Raw genomic sequence first — 19730 nt, 5'->3', positions numbered from 1 at the left:
ATACGGTAATCGTATACAGTTTTCCGCAAAAAAACGTATATGACCGTATGCATAGAGAATGCATTGTAAACCGTATTCCAAATGTGGTGTACGGTTGCATCCGTTTTGCCTCGGACACGGTTTTGCCGATTTTTCAACCGTAAGCAAAAACTCTGTCGACCACGTTTTTGCCTCCGGTTGGAAAACCGTATACGAACCGTATGTGGTTCTTTTAACATTGTTGTCTATGAGAACCGTACATACATTTTGGAACCGTATACGGGGAAAAAACTTATTTGGAGTCATACGGTTGTGTACGGTTGCATACGGTTTTTGCCATACGTTTTTTAGCGGAAAATCGTATACGGTAACCGTATTTGAAAAACGTGGTGTGAACCCAGCCTTACCATGTTTTCCTGCAGGTTCCTTATTCTAGGGCACCAAGATAAGGTCAACTTGTTGGAAGGGGGGGGGGGGGGCTGACTTTCCATAGTAAAATTAAATAAAAAGTTTTTAACTAAAATCATAACTATTAAATAAATGTAATAATCTGATTTACAATTGAAAATATAAGCAACATCAAATTGTGCTAATATGAGCTTATTGGTTACTGATTAATAATAATATTTTTTTCCTCAGAATCATTTATAAGCAAAAATGATGTTTGTGTGTAAGGTTTGCTTATTCTAAGTTTTAAAGGGGTACTCCACTGCCCCAGCATCCGGAACATTTAGTGCTGAATGACGGGTGTGGGCTGCGGGGGTCGTGATGTCATGGCCCATGCCCCTCGGGATGTCACTTCACACCCCCTCAATGCAAGTCTATGGGAGGGGGCGTGACGTCTGTCACCAAGGGCGTGGCTGTGAAGTCACGACCCCCGCAGCCTGCACCCAGCGTTCAGATCTAAAAGTTCTGAATTATAACAATATATAATTAATTGAACTGCACGGCCAATGGCGCACGCGCAAAAAAATTCAAAAGTCCAAAATAGCTGGGGAAGTGGAGTACCCCTTTAAAAAAAAAAAAGTATCTGTGCCAACCCAGATGTCAGAGCAAAGCCTCAGATGGTGTCACTAAGAGGGGATCCATAGGAAGCCAAGAAGCCGGACCTGAAATTAAACCAACAATCCAAACATGATGAAGTCAAATCATACAACCCAATCTGATTGGTGGTATCGTATAACCGGACAGTTGTACGTATCCATGCTGTGTTGTCTCTCATCTAACTAATTTGTTGTCGCTGTGTTTTTCATGTGAACTGGCTCCAGAAAGTAAACACATTTGTAAATCACTTCTATTAAAAAATATTAATCCTTCTAGTACTTATCAGCTGCTTAAGTTGTGTAGTTCTTTTCTGACTGACCACAGTGCTCTCTGCTGACACCTCTGTCTGTATCAGGAACTGTCCAGAGTAGCAGCAAATCCCCATAGCAAACCTCTCCTGCTCTGGACAGTTCCTAAGACAGACAGAGGTGTCAGCAGAGAGCGCTGTGGTGAGCCAGAAAAGAACAACTTAACTTCAGCAGCTGATAAGTACTAATAGGATTAAGATTTTTTAATAGAAGTAATTTACAAATCTGTTTAACTTTCTGGAGCCAGTTCATATGAAAAAAAAATAAAATGTATTTTCATGGAATACCCCTTTAACCCCTTAAGGACCAGGCCATTTTACACCTTAGGACCAGAGCGTTTTTTGCACATCTGACCACTGTCACTTTAAACATTAATAACTCTGGGATGCTTTTAGTTATCATTCTGATTCCGAGATTGTTTTTTCGTGACATATTCTACTTTAACATAGTGGTAAAATTTTATGGTAAGCTGCATCCTCTTTCTTGGTGAAAAATCCCAAAATTTGATGAAAAATTTTAAAATTTTGCATTTTTCTAACTTTGAAGCTCTCTGCTTGTAAGGAAAATGGATATTCCAAATAAAAAAAAATTTGATTCACATATACAATATGTCTACTTTATGTTTGCATCATAAAATTGACATGTTTTTACTTTGGGAAGACACCATAGGGCTTCAAAGTTCAGCAGCAGTTTTCCAATTTTTCACAAAATTTTCAAACTCACTATTTTTCAGGGACCAGTTCAGGTTTGAAGTGGATTTGAAGGGTCTTCATATTAGAAATACCCCACAAATGATCCCATTATAAAAACTGCACCCCCCAAAGTATTCAAAATGACATTCAGTCAGCGTTTTAACCCTTTAGGTGTTTCACAGGAAAAGCAGCAAAGTGAAGGAGAAAATTCACAATCTTCATTTTTTACACTCGCATGTTCTTGTAGACCCAATTTTTGAATTTTTACAAGGGTAAAAGGAGAAAATTTATACTTATATTTGTAGCCCAATTTCTCTCGAGTAAGGACATACCTCATATGTCTATGTAAAGTGTTCGGCGGGCGCAGTAGAGGGCTCAGAAGCGAAGGAGCGACAAGGGGATTTTGGGGAGAACATTTTTCTGAAATGGCTTTTGGGGGGCATGTTGCATTTAGGAAGCCCCTATGGTGCCAGAACAGCAAAAAAAAAAAAAAAAAAAAACACATGCCATACCATTTTGGAAACTAGACCCCTTGAGGAATGTAACAAGGAATAAAGTGAGCCTTAATACCCCACAGGTGTTTCACGACTTTTGCATATGTAAAAAAAAAAAAATGTTTTCACTAAAATGTGTGTTTCCCCCCAAATTTCACATTTTTGCAAGGGTTAATAGCAGAACAGACCCCCCAAAATTTGTAACCCCATCTCTTCTGAGTATGGAAATACCCCATGTGTGGACATCAAGTGCTCTGCTGGCGCACTACAATGCTCAGAAGAGAAGGAGCGCCATTGAGCTTTTGGGAAAAAAATTGTTTGGAATGGAAGTCAGGGGCCATGTGCGTTTACAAAGCCCCCCCGTGGTGCCAGAACAGTGGAACCCCCCACATATGACCTTATTTTGGAAACTACACCCCTCACAGAATTTAATAAGGGGTGCAGTGAGTATTTACACCCCACTGGCGAGCATTTACGCCCCGCAGGTGTCTGACAGATCTTTGGAACAGTGGGCTGTGCAAATGAAAAATAAAATTTTTCATTTTCACGGACCACTGTTCCAAAAATTTGTCAGACACCAGCGGGGCGTAAATGCTCACTATACCCCTTATTACATTATGTGAGGGGTGTAGTTTCCAAAATGCGGTCACATGTGGGTATTTATTTTTTTGCGTTTATGTCAGAACCGCTGTAAAATCAGCCACCCCTTTGCAAATCACCAATTTAGACCTCAAATGTACATGGTGCGCTCTCACTCCTGAGCCTTGTTGTGCGCCCGCAGAGCATTTTACGCCCACATATTGGGTATTTCTGTACTCAGGAGAAATTGCGTTACAAATTTTGGGGGTCTTTTTTTCCTTTTAACGCTTGTGAAAATAAAAAGTAAAGGATAACACCAGCATGTTAGTGTAACTTTTTTTTTTTTTACACTAACAAACTGGTGTAGCCCCAACTTTTCCTTTTCATAAGGGTTAAAAGGAGAAAAAGCCCCCCAAAATTTGTAGTGCAATTTCTCCCGAGTCCGGAGATACCCCATATGTGGCCCTAAACTGTTTCCTTGAAATACGACAGGGCTCCGAAGTGAGAGAGCGCCATGCGCATTTGAGGACTAAATTAGGGATCGCATAGGGTGGACATAGGGGTATTCTACACCAATGATTCCCAAACAAGGTGCCTCCAGCTGTTGCTAAATTCCCAGCATGCCTGGACAGTCAGTGGCTGTCCGGAAATGCTGGGAGTTGTTGTTTTGCAACAGCTGGAGGCTCCGTTTTGGAAACACTGCCATACAATACGTTTTTCATTTTTATTGGGGGGACAGTGTAAGGGGATGTATATGTAGTGTTTTACTCTTTATTATGTGTTAGTGTAGTGTAGTGTTTTTAGGGTACATTCGCACTGACGTGTTACGGTTAGTTTCTCGCTAGAAGTTTGAGCTGCGGCGAAAAATTTGCCGCAGCCCAAACTTGAAGCAGGAAACTTACTGTAAACCTGCCTGTGTGAATGTACACTGTACGTTCACATGGGGGGGGGGGGGGCAAACTTCCAGCTGTTTCAAAACTACAACTCCCAGCATGTACTGACAGACCGTGCATGCTGGGTGTTGTACTTTTGCTGGAGACACACTGGTTGGAAACCTTCAGTTAGGTTCTGGTACCTAACTCAGTATTTTCTAACCAGTGTGCCTCCAGCTGTTGCAAAACTACAACTCCCAGCATGTACTGATCGCCGAAGGGCATGCTGGGAGATGCAGTTATGCAATAGCTGGAGGTACGCAACTACAACTCCCAGCATGCCGAGACAGCTGATTGCTGTTTGGACATGCTGGAATTTGCAGTTTTGCAACATCTGGAGGGCTACAGTTTTAGAGAACACCGCAAAGTGATCTCCAAACTGTGGTCCTCCAGCTGTTGCAAAACTACAATTCCCAGCATGCCCTGACAGCAAACAGTTGTTTGAGCATGCTAGGAGTTGTAGTTTTGCAAGATCTGGAGGGCTACAGTTTAGGGACCACTATATAGTGGTCTCAAACTGTAGCCCTCCAGCTGTTGCAAAACTACATATTCCAGCATGCCCAAACAGCTGTCTGGGCATGCTGGGAGTTGTAGTTTTGCAACATCTGGAGGGCTACAGTTAGAGACCACTGTATAATGGTCTCAAACTGTACCCTCCAGATGTTGCTAGGCAACTCACCGGCTTCCGTCGGATCCAGCAGCACGTCATCGCCGCCCGCAGATCTCCGTCGCCCGCAGCCTCCGTCGCCAGCCCGGATCGGTAAGTGGATTCACGGGTCTAATGCTGGACATAACTGGTCGCGGTAATGCCCGGCATTAACCCCTTAGACGGGGCGATCAAAGTTAATCGCCACATCTAAAATAAAAAAATAAAAAAGTATTCCTGGAAGCGGAAGGGCCCTTCCTTGCCTCCTTGCCATCCAATCTCCTCTGTGATGTTCCAGCCTGGCTCACCAGGCTGGAGCAATCGAGCACAGATAACACTGTTCAATGCTACAATATGTTATGACATAGCATTGAACAGTGTATGTAATCAGAAGATTGCATGTGATATTCCCCTATGGGGACAAAAAATTTGGTAAAAAAATAAAAAAAAGGAAAAAGAAAAAGTTCATTGTAAGGAGATCTGATCTTATCTAGGTACCCCTGGCACCGAACTTCGGTGGTAGCTTGATTTAAGTCTTTATCTTGATCCAGGAGAATGAATCTACCAGAAATAACACATAACAACAGTTTGTCCCGTCAAATTAATTCTAATTTATTCAGCAGTCTGTAAGCACATAATAAAGGGGGGGGGGGGGGTTGCACCCCTCCTTCTGTCACTCAAATATTTGGTATAATCTCTAGCCTATAATATTAGGTATACGGAGGTTTCTGAGAGAATTCATGGGAGAGACAGATGATCGAGAAAGCCATAACACATGTAAGAATAGGAAGTCCTAATATGGTTAATTAACCTTCGCGATTACATTCCTATCAAAGAGATAACATGAAATGCTGACAGGATAAAGACACTGTGTGATGGATACATACAATACAGTAACCCCTTCATTCATAAATGGGAATTAACCCCTTCCATACTAAAGTTTAAATAACCCCCTTTGTCCCAAATACTATATAAAAAATATGTAAACATAATAAAAATAAACATAGCCGCATGCGTAGATGTCCAAACTATAAAAAATATTATGTTAATTAAACCGCACTGTTGATGGTGTACATGTACAAAAATTCCAAAGTCCAAAATTGTGCATTTTTGGTAATTTTGTATACCCTGAAAAACCTAATAAAAAGCGATCAAAAAGTCCCATCAAATTAAAAATGGTACCGATAAAAACTACAGACCATGGCGCAAAAAAAAAAAAAAGAGCCCTCATACATCCCCATCTGTGGAAAAATAAAAAAGTTATAGGGTTCAGAAGAGGACAATTCTACACATATTAATTTTGGTGCATGTAGTTAGAATTTTTTTTAGCAGTAAAATGAAATAAAACCTACATAAATTTGGTATCCTTGTAACCGTATGGACCTACAGAATGCATTTAATGTGTCATTTTCACCCAAAAATGCACTGCATAGAAACGTAAGCCGCTAAAAAGTATAAAATAGCCATAGATTTTGTGGTGAAATGACTAAAGTAAAATCGCATGGGTCTGTAGGTGAAAAACTGAAAGCGTAATGATTTTTAGAAGGTGAGGAGGAAAAAACTAATGGAAAAATGGAAAAACCCTGATTCCTCAACCCCTAGGGGACAGAGCCCATTATGACCCTAAGGACAGGAGCATTTTTTGCAAATCTGACCACTGTCACTTTAAGCATTAATAACTCTGGGATGCTTTAACTTATAAATTTGATTCCGAGAATGTTTTTTCGTGACATATTCTACTTTATGGTATTGGTAAATTTTTGTCGATACTTGCATAATTTCTTGGTTAAAAATTCCAAAATTTTTCTAACTTTGAAGCTCTCTGCTTGTAAGGAAAATAGACATTCCAAATAAATTATATATTGATTCACAAATACAATATGTCTACTTTATGTTTGCATCATAAAGTTGGCATGTTTTTACTTTTGGAAGACACCAGAGGGCTTCAAAGTTCAGCAGCAATTTTCCAATTTTTCACAAAATTTTCAAAATCGGAATTTTTCAGGGACCAGTTCAGTTTTGAAGCGGATTTGAAGGGCCTTCAAATGAGAAATACCCCACAAATGACCCAATTATAAAAACTGCACCCCTCAAAGTATCCAAAATGACATTCAGTAAGCTTGTTAACCCTTTAGGTGTTTCACAGGAATAGCAGCAAAGTGAAGGAGAAAGTTCAAAATCTTCATTTTTTCCACTCGCATGTTCTTGTGGACCCAATTTTTGAATTTTTACAAGTGGTAATAGGAGAAAAAGACCCCCAAAATTTGTAACCCAATTTCTCTCGAGTAAGGAAATACCTCATATGCGTATGTCAAGTGTTTGTCGGGCGCAGTAGAGGGCACAGAAGGGAAGGAGCGACAATGGGATTTTGGAGAGTGAATTTTGCTGAAATGTTTTTTGGGGGGCATGTCACATTTAGGAAGCCCCTATGGTGCCAGAACAGCAGAAAACCCCACATGGCATACCATTTTGGAAACTACACCCCTCAAGACATGTAACAAGGGGTCCAGTGAGCCTTAACACTACGCAGGTGTTTGACGACTTTTTGTTAAAATCGGATGTGTAAATGAAAAAAAATTTTTCACTAAAGTGCAGTTTTTTCCCCAAATTTACCATTTTTACAAAGGGTTATGGGAGAGAATGCCCCCCAAAATTTGTAACCCCATCTCTTCTGAGTATGTAAATACCCCATGTTAGGACATAAAATGCTCTGCGGGCGAAGTATAATGCTCAGAAGAGGAGGAGCACCATTGAGCTTCTGGAAAGAGAATTCGTTTGGAATGGTAGTTAGGGACCATGTGCATTTACAAAGCCCCCTGTGGTGCCAGAACAGTTGACCCCCCACATGTGACACGATTTTGGAAACTACACCCCTCAGAGAATTTAATAAGGGGGGCAGTGAGTATTTACACCCCACTGGCGTTTGACAGATCTTTGGAACAGTGGACTGTGCAAATGAAAAATTACATTTTTCATTTTCACGGACCACTGTTCCAAAAATCTCTCAGACACCTGTAGGGTGTAAATGCTCACTGTACCCCTTATTACATTACATGAGGGGTGTAGTTTCCAAAATGGGGTCACATGTGTGTGGGGGGGTCCATTGTTCTGGCGCTATGGGGGCTTTGTAAACACATGTGGCCTTCAATTCCGGACACATTTTCTCTTCAAAATCCCAATGGCGTTCCTTCTCTTCTGAGCATTGTAGTTCGCCCGCAGAGCACTTTAAATCCACATATAGGGTATGTTCTTACTCAGAAGAGATGGGGTTACAAATTTTGGGGGGCTTTTTTTTCCTATTTTCCCTTGTGAAAATGAAAAAATTAGGGTAACACCAGCATTTTAGTGAAATTTTTTTTTTTTTTTCATTTTCCCATCCAAATTTAATGAAAATTCGTCAAGCACCTGTGGGGTGTTCAGGCTCACTATACCCCTCGTTCCATTCCTTGGGTGGTGTAGTTTCCAAAATAGGGTCCCATGTGGGTATTTATGTTTTTGCATTTATGTCAGAACCGCTGTAAAATCAGCCACCCCTGTGCAAATCCCCAATTTAGGCCTCAAATGTGGTGCACTCTCACTCCTGAGCATTGTTATGCATCCGCAGAGCATTTTACACCCACATATAGGGTATTTCTGTACTCAGGAGAAATTGTGTTACTAATTTTGGGGGGCTTTTTCCTTTTACTGCTGGTGAAAATAAAAAGTATGGGGCAACACCAGCATGTTAGTGTAAACATTTTTTTTTTTACACTAACATGCTGGTGTAGACCCAACTTTTCATTTTCATAAGGGGTAAAAGGAGAAAAAGCCCCCAAAATTTGTAGTGCAATTTCCCCCAATTACGGAAATACCCCATATGTGGCCCTAAACTGTTTCCTTGAAATACGACAGGGCTCCCAAGTTAGAGAGCGCCATGCGCATTTGGGGACTAAATTAGGGATTGTATAGGGGTGGACATAGGGGTATTCTACGCCAGTGATTCCCAAACAGGGTGCCTCCAGCTGTTGCTTAACTCCTAGTATGCCTAGACAGTCAGTGGCTGTCCAGAAATGATGGGAGTTGTTGTTTTGCAACAGCTGAAGGCTTCGTTTTGGAAACACTGCCGTACAATACGTTTTTCATTTTTATTGGGGGGACAGTGTAAGGAGATGTAGTGTTTTACCCTTTATTATGTGTTAGTGTAGTGTAGTGTTTTTAGGGTACGTTCACACTGGGGTTATACGATGAGTTTCCCACTAGGAGTTTGAGCTGCAGCGAAAAATTTGCCACAGACCAAACTTGAAGCAGGAAACTTACTGTAAACCTGCCAGTGTGATTGTACCCTGTACGTTCACATAAGGGGGGGGGGGGCAAACGTCCAGCTGTTTCAAAACCACAACTCCCAGCATGTACTAACAGACCATGCAAAACTACATATTCCAGCATGCACAAACAGCTGTCTGGGCATGCTGGGAGTTGTAGTTTTGCAACATCTGGAGGGCTACAGTCTCAGACTGTAGCCCTCCAGATGTTGCTAGGCAACTTATCGGCTTCCGTAGGATCCAGGGAGCCGTCCTCTTCTGCCGCATGATGTCGCTGCCCGCCGATCTCCGGCGCTGCCCGACGATCACCGTCGTCGGCAGCCTCTGGAAGAGTAATTGGACCTTCGGCGTTCGGTCCCCTTCGTTTCCCCGTTCTGCCCCGCCTATTGTGGGTGGGCAGGACGGGGAAAACGAAAATAAACCCCCCCGCCCCCGATCTGCTATTGGTGGTCGCGTCTAGACCACAATAGCAGGGATAGGAGGGGTGGCACCCCTGCCACCTCACTCCTATGCCTTCAGGGGGATCGTAGTTGTCTTAGACAACCGCGATCCCCCTTTTATTCCGGGTCAACGGGTCACCATAGACCCGTAATGACCCGGAATCGGCGCAAATCGCAAGTGTGAATTTACTTGCGATTTGCGTCGATCGCCAACTTGGGGTGGTCTAATGACCCCCTTGGCATTTGCACGGGGTGCCTGCTGATAGATATCAGCAGTCACCCCGGTCCAGTCCCCGCCCGGCGCGCGCCGGGGACCGAAATTCCCACTGGCGTATGGATACGCCCTTCGTCCCCAACAGGTTAAAGGGATATTCCAGGAATTTTTTATTTGACTATGCTTCAGGGGCTGTAAAGTTAGTGTTGTTCATAATATAGTGTCTGTACCAGTGTGTGATGGTTTTCTCACAATTCTTCTGTGATTTTCACCCCAATATTTATTTTTACCAGCATACAAAATTTCTGCTGTCCCACATTTTTCACAGCTTGCAATGCGGCCGAGACCTGACATCACTAGTCAGCTGACGATAGGGAATCTGTCTGCTTCAATGGGTGGAGGGGTTGCTTGGTGGGAGAGAGATCAATCTGTAACTAATACAACAGCTTTAGGCACCCTGATTGAAAACCACAGGTCTATTGAATGGATGCAGCTCATTTATGTTTCAATGGGTGGGGTGGCTGATGTGTGGGAGGGAGGAAAATGGAATTATGGGATTTTAGTAAAAAAAAAAAAAAAAAGAGAAATCAAACAGGAAATACCAGTTCACAAAAAGCTAGCCACAGTGTCATGGTAATCTCACAACATAGCCATTTAGCCCCAAGACAAGTGCAAATCCTTCCTAAGCATGTCCACTACTGTCTGCCAGGTACCTACTAAAATCACCTTATGGTGGAGAACCCCTTTAAGGTGTTAAGGGGTCAAAACACAAAAAGTTCTATAACAGGCGACTCAGAAAAATATAATAATAATAATTCTTATAATACGGAGCTATTTAGGAAAAAAGTTTAACCTGTTAACTTACCAGATTTCGGGTAGGTGACAAGAAACACATCGTCATCTCTGATTTCCATATGTTCTATATCATCTATGATTTTACGTGACGTATAATCAGCCTCAAAGTAGGTGCCTTTATATTTAAAGAATGCAGTGTTCAGGGCTTCCTCCACAGCGTCTCTGTCCATTGTCGCCTTTACAAACATATAAATGTATCATTCGCACAGATCTATTAGGAAACGTTACAAGAACAACAATGAAAACATTTTTGTTACCTTTTAGGCAGATTTGGTATCTCCAACTGGATGAAGCAACGAGAGTTTATGGAGTAGATTATAAGTATATATATCGGACGGATTTAACCTTTAAACTTTGCAACAATTTCCTGGTGTTCTGCCTGTCGTTTGTATTTGCTGATTCATTGATGATCTGTTAATTATTAAACAGGTTTGAACTGAAAAGAACCCATAGAGATGCACAGAGGCGGTCATGGCAATCGTAATCCTTGTATAGATAAGAGAATTGTATTAGTGATCAGTGGGGGGCTTAGCAGCCATACCCCGCCGATCATATCAGGTCAGACGTAGATAAATGGTTTTTAAAGGGGTATTCAACTGGAAATTATTATTTTTTAAATCAACTGATGGCAGAAAGTTAACCCCTTAACGCATATGGACGTTTATGAACGTCCATAAGCGTCTCCTGAGGTATGACGCGCTGCGCGTGCATCATCCCCCGTGGCTAATGCCGAACATCGCCGATCGGGCTGATGTCCGGCAATAACTCTTTAGACGCGGTGATCAAAGTTGATCGCCGCTTCAAAAGTGAAAGCTTCCCGGCAGCTCAGTCGGGCTGATCGGGACCATCGCAGTAAAATAGCGATGTCCCGATCAGCTAGGACGCAGCAGGAGGGTCCCTTATCTGCCTCCTGTGCGTCCAATTGGTGATTGATTGCTGCAATCCTGAAATTCAGGCTTGAGCAATCAACCGCCGATAACACTGATCCCTGCCATTGAATGCAATGGAAGTGATCGGTGTATTAAATCAATGAACTGCATGTTATAGGCCCCTATGGGAGCTATAACACTGCAAAAAAAAGTAAAAAAAAAAAAAAAAGTGAATAAAGATAATTTATCCCCTTCCCTAATAAAAGTTTGTATCACCCCCCCCCCCCTTTCCCCAATAAAAAAAAAAAACTGTAACTATAAAAATATATCATTAATTAAACCGCACGGTCAATGGCGTACGCGCAAAAAAATTCCAAAGTTCAAAATAGCGTATTTTTGGTCACTTTTTATACCATAAAAAAATGAATAAAAAGCAATCAAAAATTCCGATCAAAACAAACATGGTACCGATAAAAACTTCAGATCATGGCACAAAAAATGAGCCCTCATACCGCCCCATACACGGAAAAATAAAAAGTTATAGGGGTCAGAAGATGGCAATTTTAAACGTATACATTTTCCTGCATGTAGTTATGATTTTTTTCAGAAGTCCGACAATATCCAACCTATATAAGTAGGGGATCATTTTAATCATATTAACCTACAGAATATTGATAAGGTGTAATTTTTACCGAAAAATTTACTGCGTTGAAATGGAAGCCCCCAAAAGTTACAAACTGGCGTTTTTTCTTCCATTTTTGTCGCACAATTATTTTTTTTTCTGTTTTTCCGTAGATTTTGGGGCTAAATGACTGATGTCACTACAAAGTAGAATTAGTGGCGCAAAAAATAAGCCATCATATGGATTTTTAGGTGCAAAATTGAAGGTATTATTATTTTTAGAAGGTGATGAGGAAAAAAAAACAAAAATGCTAAAACTGAAAAACCCTCCGTCCTTAAGGGGTTAAACAGATTTGTAAATGACTTCTATTTAAAAATCTTAATTCTTCCACTACTTATCAGCTGCTGTATACTACAGAGGAAGTTCTTTTTATTTTAGAATTTCCTTTCTGTCTGGCCACAGTGCTCTCTGCTGACACCTCTGTCCATTTTAGTAACTGTCCAGAGTAGAAGCAAATCCCCATAGCAAACCTCTCCTGACATGGACAGAGGTGTCAGCAGAGAGCACTGTGGTCAGACAGAAAGGAAATTTAAAAAGAAAAGAACTTCCTGTGGAGCATACAGCAGCTGATAATTATTGGAAGGGTTAAATAGAAGTAATTTACAAATCTGCGTAAAGAGTAGCTATCATAAACTAATCTGTCCCTTAAAAACCCTCCAGCATGTGTCCCTGACTAACCTTGACACTAATCCTGGCTTATATTTTGTTCAGAACCCCCCTTTATACCTTTATTCAGGCTGATCAGTCTGCACAGTCGTCGGTGGTCCGGTGAGGGAGGAAGTGGGCGTGGCCTGGCAGGCTCGTAGTCATGTGATGCCTCCCTCGTGCCATACATAGTGGAGGAATGTCGGAGTACAGAGCTGACGTGCCCTGCAGGAAGAAAGTGAAAACATGGTGCGTTCACCATTTATAATAATACAGTGGTCCCTCAACATACGATGGTAATCCGTTCCAAATGGACCATTGTTTGTTGAAACCATCGTATGTTGAGGGATCCGTGCAATGTAAAGTATAGGACAGTGGTCTACAACCTGTGGACCTCCAGATGTTGCAAAACTACAACACACCAGCATGCCCGGACAGCCAACGGCTGTCCGGGCAAGCTGGGTGTTGTAGTTCTGCAACATCTGGAGGTCCGCAGGTTGAAGACCACTGGTATAGGAAGCTGTACTCACCTGTCCCCGCCGCTCCGGACCGTCACCGCTCGTCACCGCTGCCCTGGATGTCGCCTTCCATCGCTGTCGCCGCGTCCCCGAGGTGTCCCCGACGCTCCGGTAAGGCCTCTGCTTCCCCGGCATCCTCGCTCTCCGTCGCCGCCATCACGTCGCTACGCACGCCGCTCCTTTTGGATGACGGGTCGGCGTGAGCAGCGACGTGATGACGACGATGGAGAGCGCTGACGATGCAGGGGATCCTGAAGAGGACGCGCCGGAGCCCCGAGGACAGGTAAGTGATCGTCAGCGGAGCACACGGGGCACTGTAAACGGCTATCCGGTGGCAGCTGAAGCAGTCTGCGCTGCCGGATAGACGTTTATGCGACGGCCCCGACATACAAAAGCATCGTATGTTGATGCTGCCTTCACCATGAGATGGACTCTGAGAGGCCATTGTATGTTGAAATGATCGTATGTCGGGGCCATCGTAGGTCGGGGGGTCACTGTATACATTTATACTTTGGATGGAATAAATTCTCTATTTTCATCATTATTTATACTGTATTGCTGCAGTTTTATCTACTAAGCTTATGTAGAAGGTAAAACTGCAGCCTTACAGTATAGATGGGGATGATAACAGTGACATTTTTTCATCCAAAAATATGCATAATAATAGTGACCTGATAATGAGCGTGCATACCATGATGGCTCAATACATGAAAATGAGCGTGCATACCATGATGGCTCAATACCTGATAATGAGCATGCATACTATGCTGACTCAATACCTGATAATGAGCGTGCATACCATGCTGGCTCAATACCTGATAATGAGCGTGCATACCATGATGGCTCAATACCTGATAATGAGCGTGCATACCATGTTGGCTCAATACCTGATAATGAGCGTGCATACCATGATGGCTCAATACCTGATAATGAGCGTGCATACCATGCTGGCTCAATACATGAAAATGAGCGTGCATACCATGATGGCACAATACCTGATAATGAGCATGCATACCATGATGGCTCAATACCTGATAATGAGCGTGCATACCATGATGGCTCAATACCTGATAATGAGCGTGCATACCATGATGGCTCAATACCTGATAATGAGTGTGCATACCATGATGGCTCAATACCTGATAATGAGCGTGCATACCATTCTGGCTCAATATATGAAAATGAGCGTGCATAGCATGCTTGCTCAATTCCTGATAATGAGCGTGCATACCATGCTGGCTCAATACATGATTTTAAGTGTGCATACCATGCTGGCTCAATACATGATATTGGGCGTGCATAGCATGCTTGCTCAATTCCTGATAATGAGCATGCATAGCATGCTGTCTCAATACATGATATTGAGCGTGCATAGCATGCTGGCTCATTACATGTAATGACCCAGCATGCTATGCACAGCCAGTATCAGCTATTGAGCCAGCATGCTATGCACGCTCAGTACATGAAATTGAGCATGCATACCATGCTGGCTCAATACCTAATATTGAGCGTGCATAGCAAGCTGGCTCAATATATGTGTGTGTGTGTATATATATATATATATATATATATATATATATATATATTATACAAAAAAGACGGTTGCAGCAGCACACTTGGTCAAAAAATGGAGGCTCTTAGCGCACTTTTTGATCAAAACGTGTGTCCCCCATCCACCACGTGGAGGTGGCCTCATATAGGATGGGACCCTAACACTCATTTCACTCACCTCTACTGGGGATATGGCCTCATTGTGGGTGACATGCTGGATCCACTATCAATTTAAAAACCTCCTGTGAAAAAGGGGAGGGGTGCACGGCTAGAGAATGTGCCTCTCCCCCTAAATTGCACAGAAAAAAACTCAAAAAGAAACATATTTAAAAACAAATAAGATATATATATATATATATATATATATATATATATATATATAAATATCCAATAGGAAGCAAACAGCGGCACTCCAGCAGTTTCAAGAAGAAGAAAAAAAATCCTTTATTCACCCATATATGATTATACTGACCTAAATATGATTGTTCCTCCTGTGGTGGTGTTGTGCAGATTTCTCCTCTCACAATCTTTACTGCAGCTCGCAGAGTAGAAGGGGGGGATGCAGGGGGTGGGGATATGTAAATTAGGCGTGCCGTGTGCACAAGAGCACTGTGCTCGCTCCCTGCCTGTTTCATATACAGGGGGAGCGAGCTGAGGACGCACTTTCCAGACCACACTGGACCAAGCTGCCCGGCCAGCAGTGGTCCGTAAGTGCCCTGCGTGAGGGGGGGGGGGGATGCTTCCTGGACCATGTAGGGTGACACCTAGTGGCCAGGATAACAAATGTAAAAAAATATTTTAAATAAAATATATTACAAACATTGTTATTTATGCATAATCTATATTATATAAAAAATTATGTTTCATGAGAGTACCCATTTAACTTTCTGGCACCAGTTGATAAAAATAATAATAATGTTTTCCAGCGGAGTACCCCTTTAACTTCATTTTAAATAGGTTATCCAGAAATAAAAAACAGAGCAAATTTCTTTTAAAATTCACTCCCTGTCTGTCTCTAGGTTGGGTGTGGTTCTGCGGCTCAGTTCCATTAAAGTGAATGGAGCCAAGTTGTAATACATAACTCGACCTGTGGACAAAGGGGAGTGGTTTTTGAAAGGAATTATCTCTGTTTTTCTATTTCTGGATAATCCCTTTAAGATGGTAACAATTATGGCTGTAAAATTACTTTGTGTGCACAAACAGTCGCTTTATTATAAAGTTCCATTGAAATCAATATATTTAAAAAAAATAATAAAATAAAACCCTGATGATCTTTCGGTCATTTTTGATCGGTAAAACAACTATTTTATGGTTCAAAAATGTCCTACAAAACTGCATGTGAACATAACCTCACAGATAGGTCAAGCACATTCCAGTGTGTGAATATTTACAGATTTATTGTAGATCTGTAATGCAGGACATCGTTTTATAAAATAATGTGGAGGTTCTTTACCATGAATCCTTTAGCTTTGCAGAGAGAGGTGGGTGGAGTCTCATCACTGCACCTTGTCATATAATCATGCTGCTGGTGCTGGAGGTCACCCAGGGCAACTGAATATACTCATAAGGGGTTGAGGTCGGTTCAAATTATGTTCAGCTGTCATGCCCCCTCCTAGGCTTACATTGAGGGGGCAGAGCGTGACGTCACACGGGGGCGGAGCCGTGACGTCACTATGCTCTGTCCCTGTGATCGCCAGTAATCAGATCCGGAGTGAGCACGCTCCGGGGGCTGATTTTAAGGGGGTTGCGGCGTGGAAGATCGCGGGGGTCCCCAGTGGCGGGACCCCCGCGATCAGGCATCTTATCCCCTATCCTTTGGATAGGGGATAAAATGTCTTAGCACTGGAGTACCCCTTTAACCTCCTACTGACTGCTGTTATTCTCCACCATTATGGTGATTTTCTTGCTGGGTGCTGTTGTCCTCCCACTCACTGCCTCCATATTGTCCTCTGTGTGGTCCCCAGCAGTATAAGAGTGTCTTTCTTTCCTCCATGCTGTGCAGTGCCTCTCTGCTCTTCCGCTCCCACACGCACAGACCGAGAGAGTACCACAGTTATCCTTACACAGAGCAGAAGAGCAGAGAGACGTTGCATAGCATATCAGAAAGGAAGACCTCCAATATTGCCAGGGCCCCCATAGCATGTACTGTGACTACAAACCCTATTCTAATGAAGTGCCCACTTATCTAACGGATTTACAGACCGTCAGATGGGAAATAGAAAGCCGCCAAATCTCGTGAACAGGGGGCCCAATCAACATAGAGTAAAAAGGTATGTCATCAGGGCAAAAAAACACGTTATTTTGGATTTGAACACAGCTCCTCTTTAGATAGCTTAGGGTCCCCCGACCACACACCTTCTCACCGTTTCTTGATACGCCTTTCTGTTCCTGAGATATGAGGGCTTTTATAGTCTTTCAAACAATTCAGGGAATCAGTCTGATGAGCGTGCACTTAATTTAAACTTTTAGGGGGCATGGCTTGGCGCTTGCTGGAGATGGCCGCTTGATCGGAGGGCTCCGTATCAGCAACTATAGCGACTATAGCCCACTTACGGTTCTAGTTTTTTCACTAAACCCTTGTATTCCACTGCAAGATGTCTTACAAAACGAGGAGGAAGGCAAAGGAGAACAATAGGCTCCGTAAACTGACGGATTTCTACCTCGCTGCTGAGCCGGGATATTTTCAAGATGGCGCGGGCCCGCGCTCCCCGGCTAGCGTGGGCTCCTCCGGCTCCCGGATGCATAGAATCAAGCACTCCTTATCCCGAGAGGACCACCGGAGGAGTGTATCTGCACCACCAAGCCCTGTACCTGATGACCGGGAGTGTGAAAGCCTGCCTCTGAGCTCCGGAGACCGCGGCCGCAGTCTGGATGGAGGGGGACTGCCGTCCTCTGCTCCTGCTTCACCGCTCACAGGCAGCCCGGCCAAGCAGAGGCAACGTTTGCACTCCACAGGAGATGAACAGCATGGGGAAGAGGTGAGTGACACTACTGCTTATGTTGCGGACTGCCTAGCAAGTCACCCCTCATCTAATGCCCCAGTTACTGAAGTGACTTTAAAGAACATGCTTATGGCCCTGCACCAGTCCATACATGTAGATGTTGCTACTATGCTGTCTCCTGTGCAGAGGGACATTACTGAAGTGCAATCCCGTGTCAGCCATATTGAAAATAAGATGGGAGATCTGGTCTCATCCCACAATGAGTTATTGGATGCACATTATGAAGTAGAAGACGAAATGCATGTCATGAAGGCCAAGATGGCGGATCTGGAAGATAGGTCCCGCCCGAATAACATTAAATTCCGGGGGGTACCTGAACGTATACCACCATCAGCTTTAAAGAAGTTCTTACAGGACTTTATTAAGTTAGTCCTCCCACACAGCACGGATATTGATATGGTGATAGATAGGGCCCACAGGGTCCCGCGACCTAAACACCTTGCTGAGGATATACCACGTGACGTGTTGGCCAGAATTCATTACTTTCATATTAAAGAGGAACTGATGGCTGCTGCGAGGAAACCTCTGGATTTACCTGGGGACTTTAGCAAGATCCTATTGTTCACGGATTTGTCGGCGGCTACTTTGCAGCAGAGGCGTACACTGGCGTCGGTCACCACTGTGCTCCGAGACCATAAGATTTTATATCGTTGGGGGTTCCCTGTGCGCCTTCTCATTCAGCGGGATAACAATATGCATGTGGTGCGCAACATGGAAGAGGGCATTCACCTTCTCCGAAAATGGAACTTACCTCCGCCAAAAGAGCCGTCCGCTGCTAGGAAATCCCCTCCTAGAATCGCTGAGGAATGGAAGAGAGTGGGTCCTGCGACTTGAGGGCATGCTCCACTAATAGTGCCGGCCTTTGATCATTGGGCTAACCCAGCTCAAGTGAACTATGTTCCCATGTCTAGATGATCTTATCTGCTTTTTTTTGCAGGTTTTCATGGTTCTTACTATATTGTTGGCACATGTGTGCGGTTTTGTTGTAACCTTTTACCTTTTTGCAGGTGGACTTATTCATATATTGGTGGATCCTGAGATGCTTTCAGATATCTTGATGCATGTTATACTGTTAGAGGTTAAGCATTATTGGACAAAACAACATGGTTATTTGTTTCTCCTCTATTAATGTTAACAGGCTGAATAGCCCACAGAAGAGGAACTCTCTTTGGAACGAAGCGAAAGGGTTAAAAAGTGATGTGATATGTGCGCAGGAAACGCACCTGCTCAAAAATGATGCGCCTAGGTTGCGAAACCGTTTTTTTCCTCATGTATTCCAAGCACATGCACATTCTAAGGTTAGGGGTGTGATGATTGCTATCAAGCACACGGTGGCGTTCCAACTCAAGGAAGTGATAACGGATACTCAGGGTAGATTTGTTATTGTGGTTGGATATTTGAATAATGTTCTTTATACACTGGCCTCTATCTACGCACCTAATAGGGGACAAGGGAGATTTCTGCGCAAAGTCCTCTCCAAACTTGATAAGCACCGCCAGGGCAGAGTCATTATATGTGGGGATATTAACTCTATTGTGGATAGGGATTGGGATTGTACAGGAGGCTCGCACCTTAGACCTTCGGAGATCAAACATATCATAATGTCGTCGGATATGCACAATGTCTGGAGAGCTCACCACCCCTCTGAGAGAGATTTTACGTTTCATTCTGCGGCTCATAATAGCTATGCTAGACTAGATATGTTCCTGGTGGATAGGACCGTGCTACTAGATGCTATGGCCTCCTCCATTGAGCTGATCAAGTGGTCTGACCACACTGCTATTACCCTGACCCTCAATGAAAAGGACAAACTCCCGCTTACGTATCTGTGGCGGGCCAATCAATATATTATTAATCATCCTGTTCATTCCAATATAATTGGTAGGGACTTGGAGGAATATTTTAAGGTACATGCTGAATCCCAGATTGCAATCTCCTCTGTGTGGAATGCCCATAAGGCGTTTATACGCGGAACCTTT

At 43.1% G+C, this 19730-nt stretch overlaps 1 protein-coding gene across 3 annotated transcripts in view; it reads right to left on the bottom strand.

The window, feature by feature from the left end:
- The window catches only part of LOC130361133 (amine sulfotransferase-like), a 61709-nt gene extending 46344 nt beyond the window's left edge, over positions 1-15365 (bottom strand). Inside the window, exons 1-4 of one of the 3 annotated variants that reach the window (XM_056563747.1) lie at positions 15222-15364; positions 12762-12905; positions 10742-10895; positions 10495-10660 (exon numbers count right to left, since the gene is read on the bottom strand). In XM_056563747.1, coding sequence (XP_056419722.1) covers positions 10495-10654 — 160 coding nt within the window. In that variant the 5' untranslated portion in view covers positions 10655-10660; positions 10742-10895; positions 12762-12905; positions 15222-15364. Of the gene's footprint in view, positions 1-10494; positions 10673-10741; positions 10896-12761; positions 12906-15221 lie in introns of those variants that run through there. The other 2 variants (XM_056563748.1, XM_056563746.1) reach the window with 2 other exon arrangements.
- Between the last annotated feature and the right edge of the window lie 4365 nt (positions 15366-19730).

The sequence above is a fragment of the Hyla sarda genome, chromosome 3 (assembly GCF_029499605.1).
Source record: "Hyla sarda isolate aHylSar1 chromosome 3, aHylSar1.hap1, whole genome shotgun sequence".
Lineage (NCBI taxonomy): Eukaryota > Metazoa > Chordata > Amphibia > Anura > Hylidae > Hyla > Hyla sarda.
Note: the sequence above shows the minus strand (reverse complement) of the source record. Positions and strands in the feature narration are given on the sequence as shown.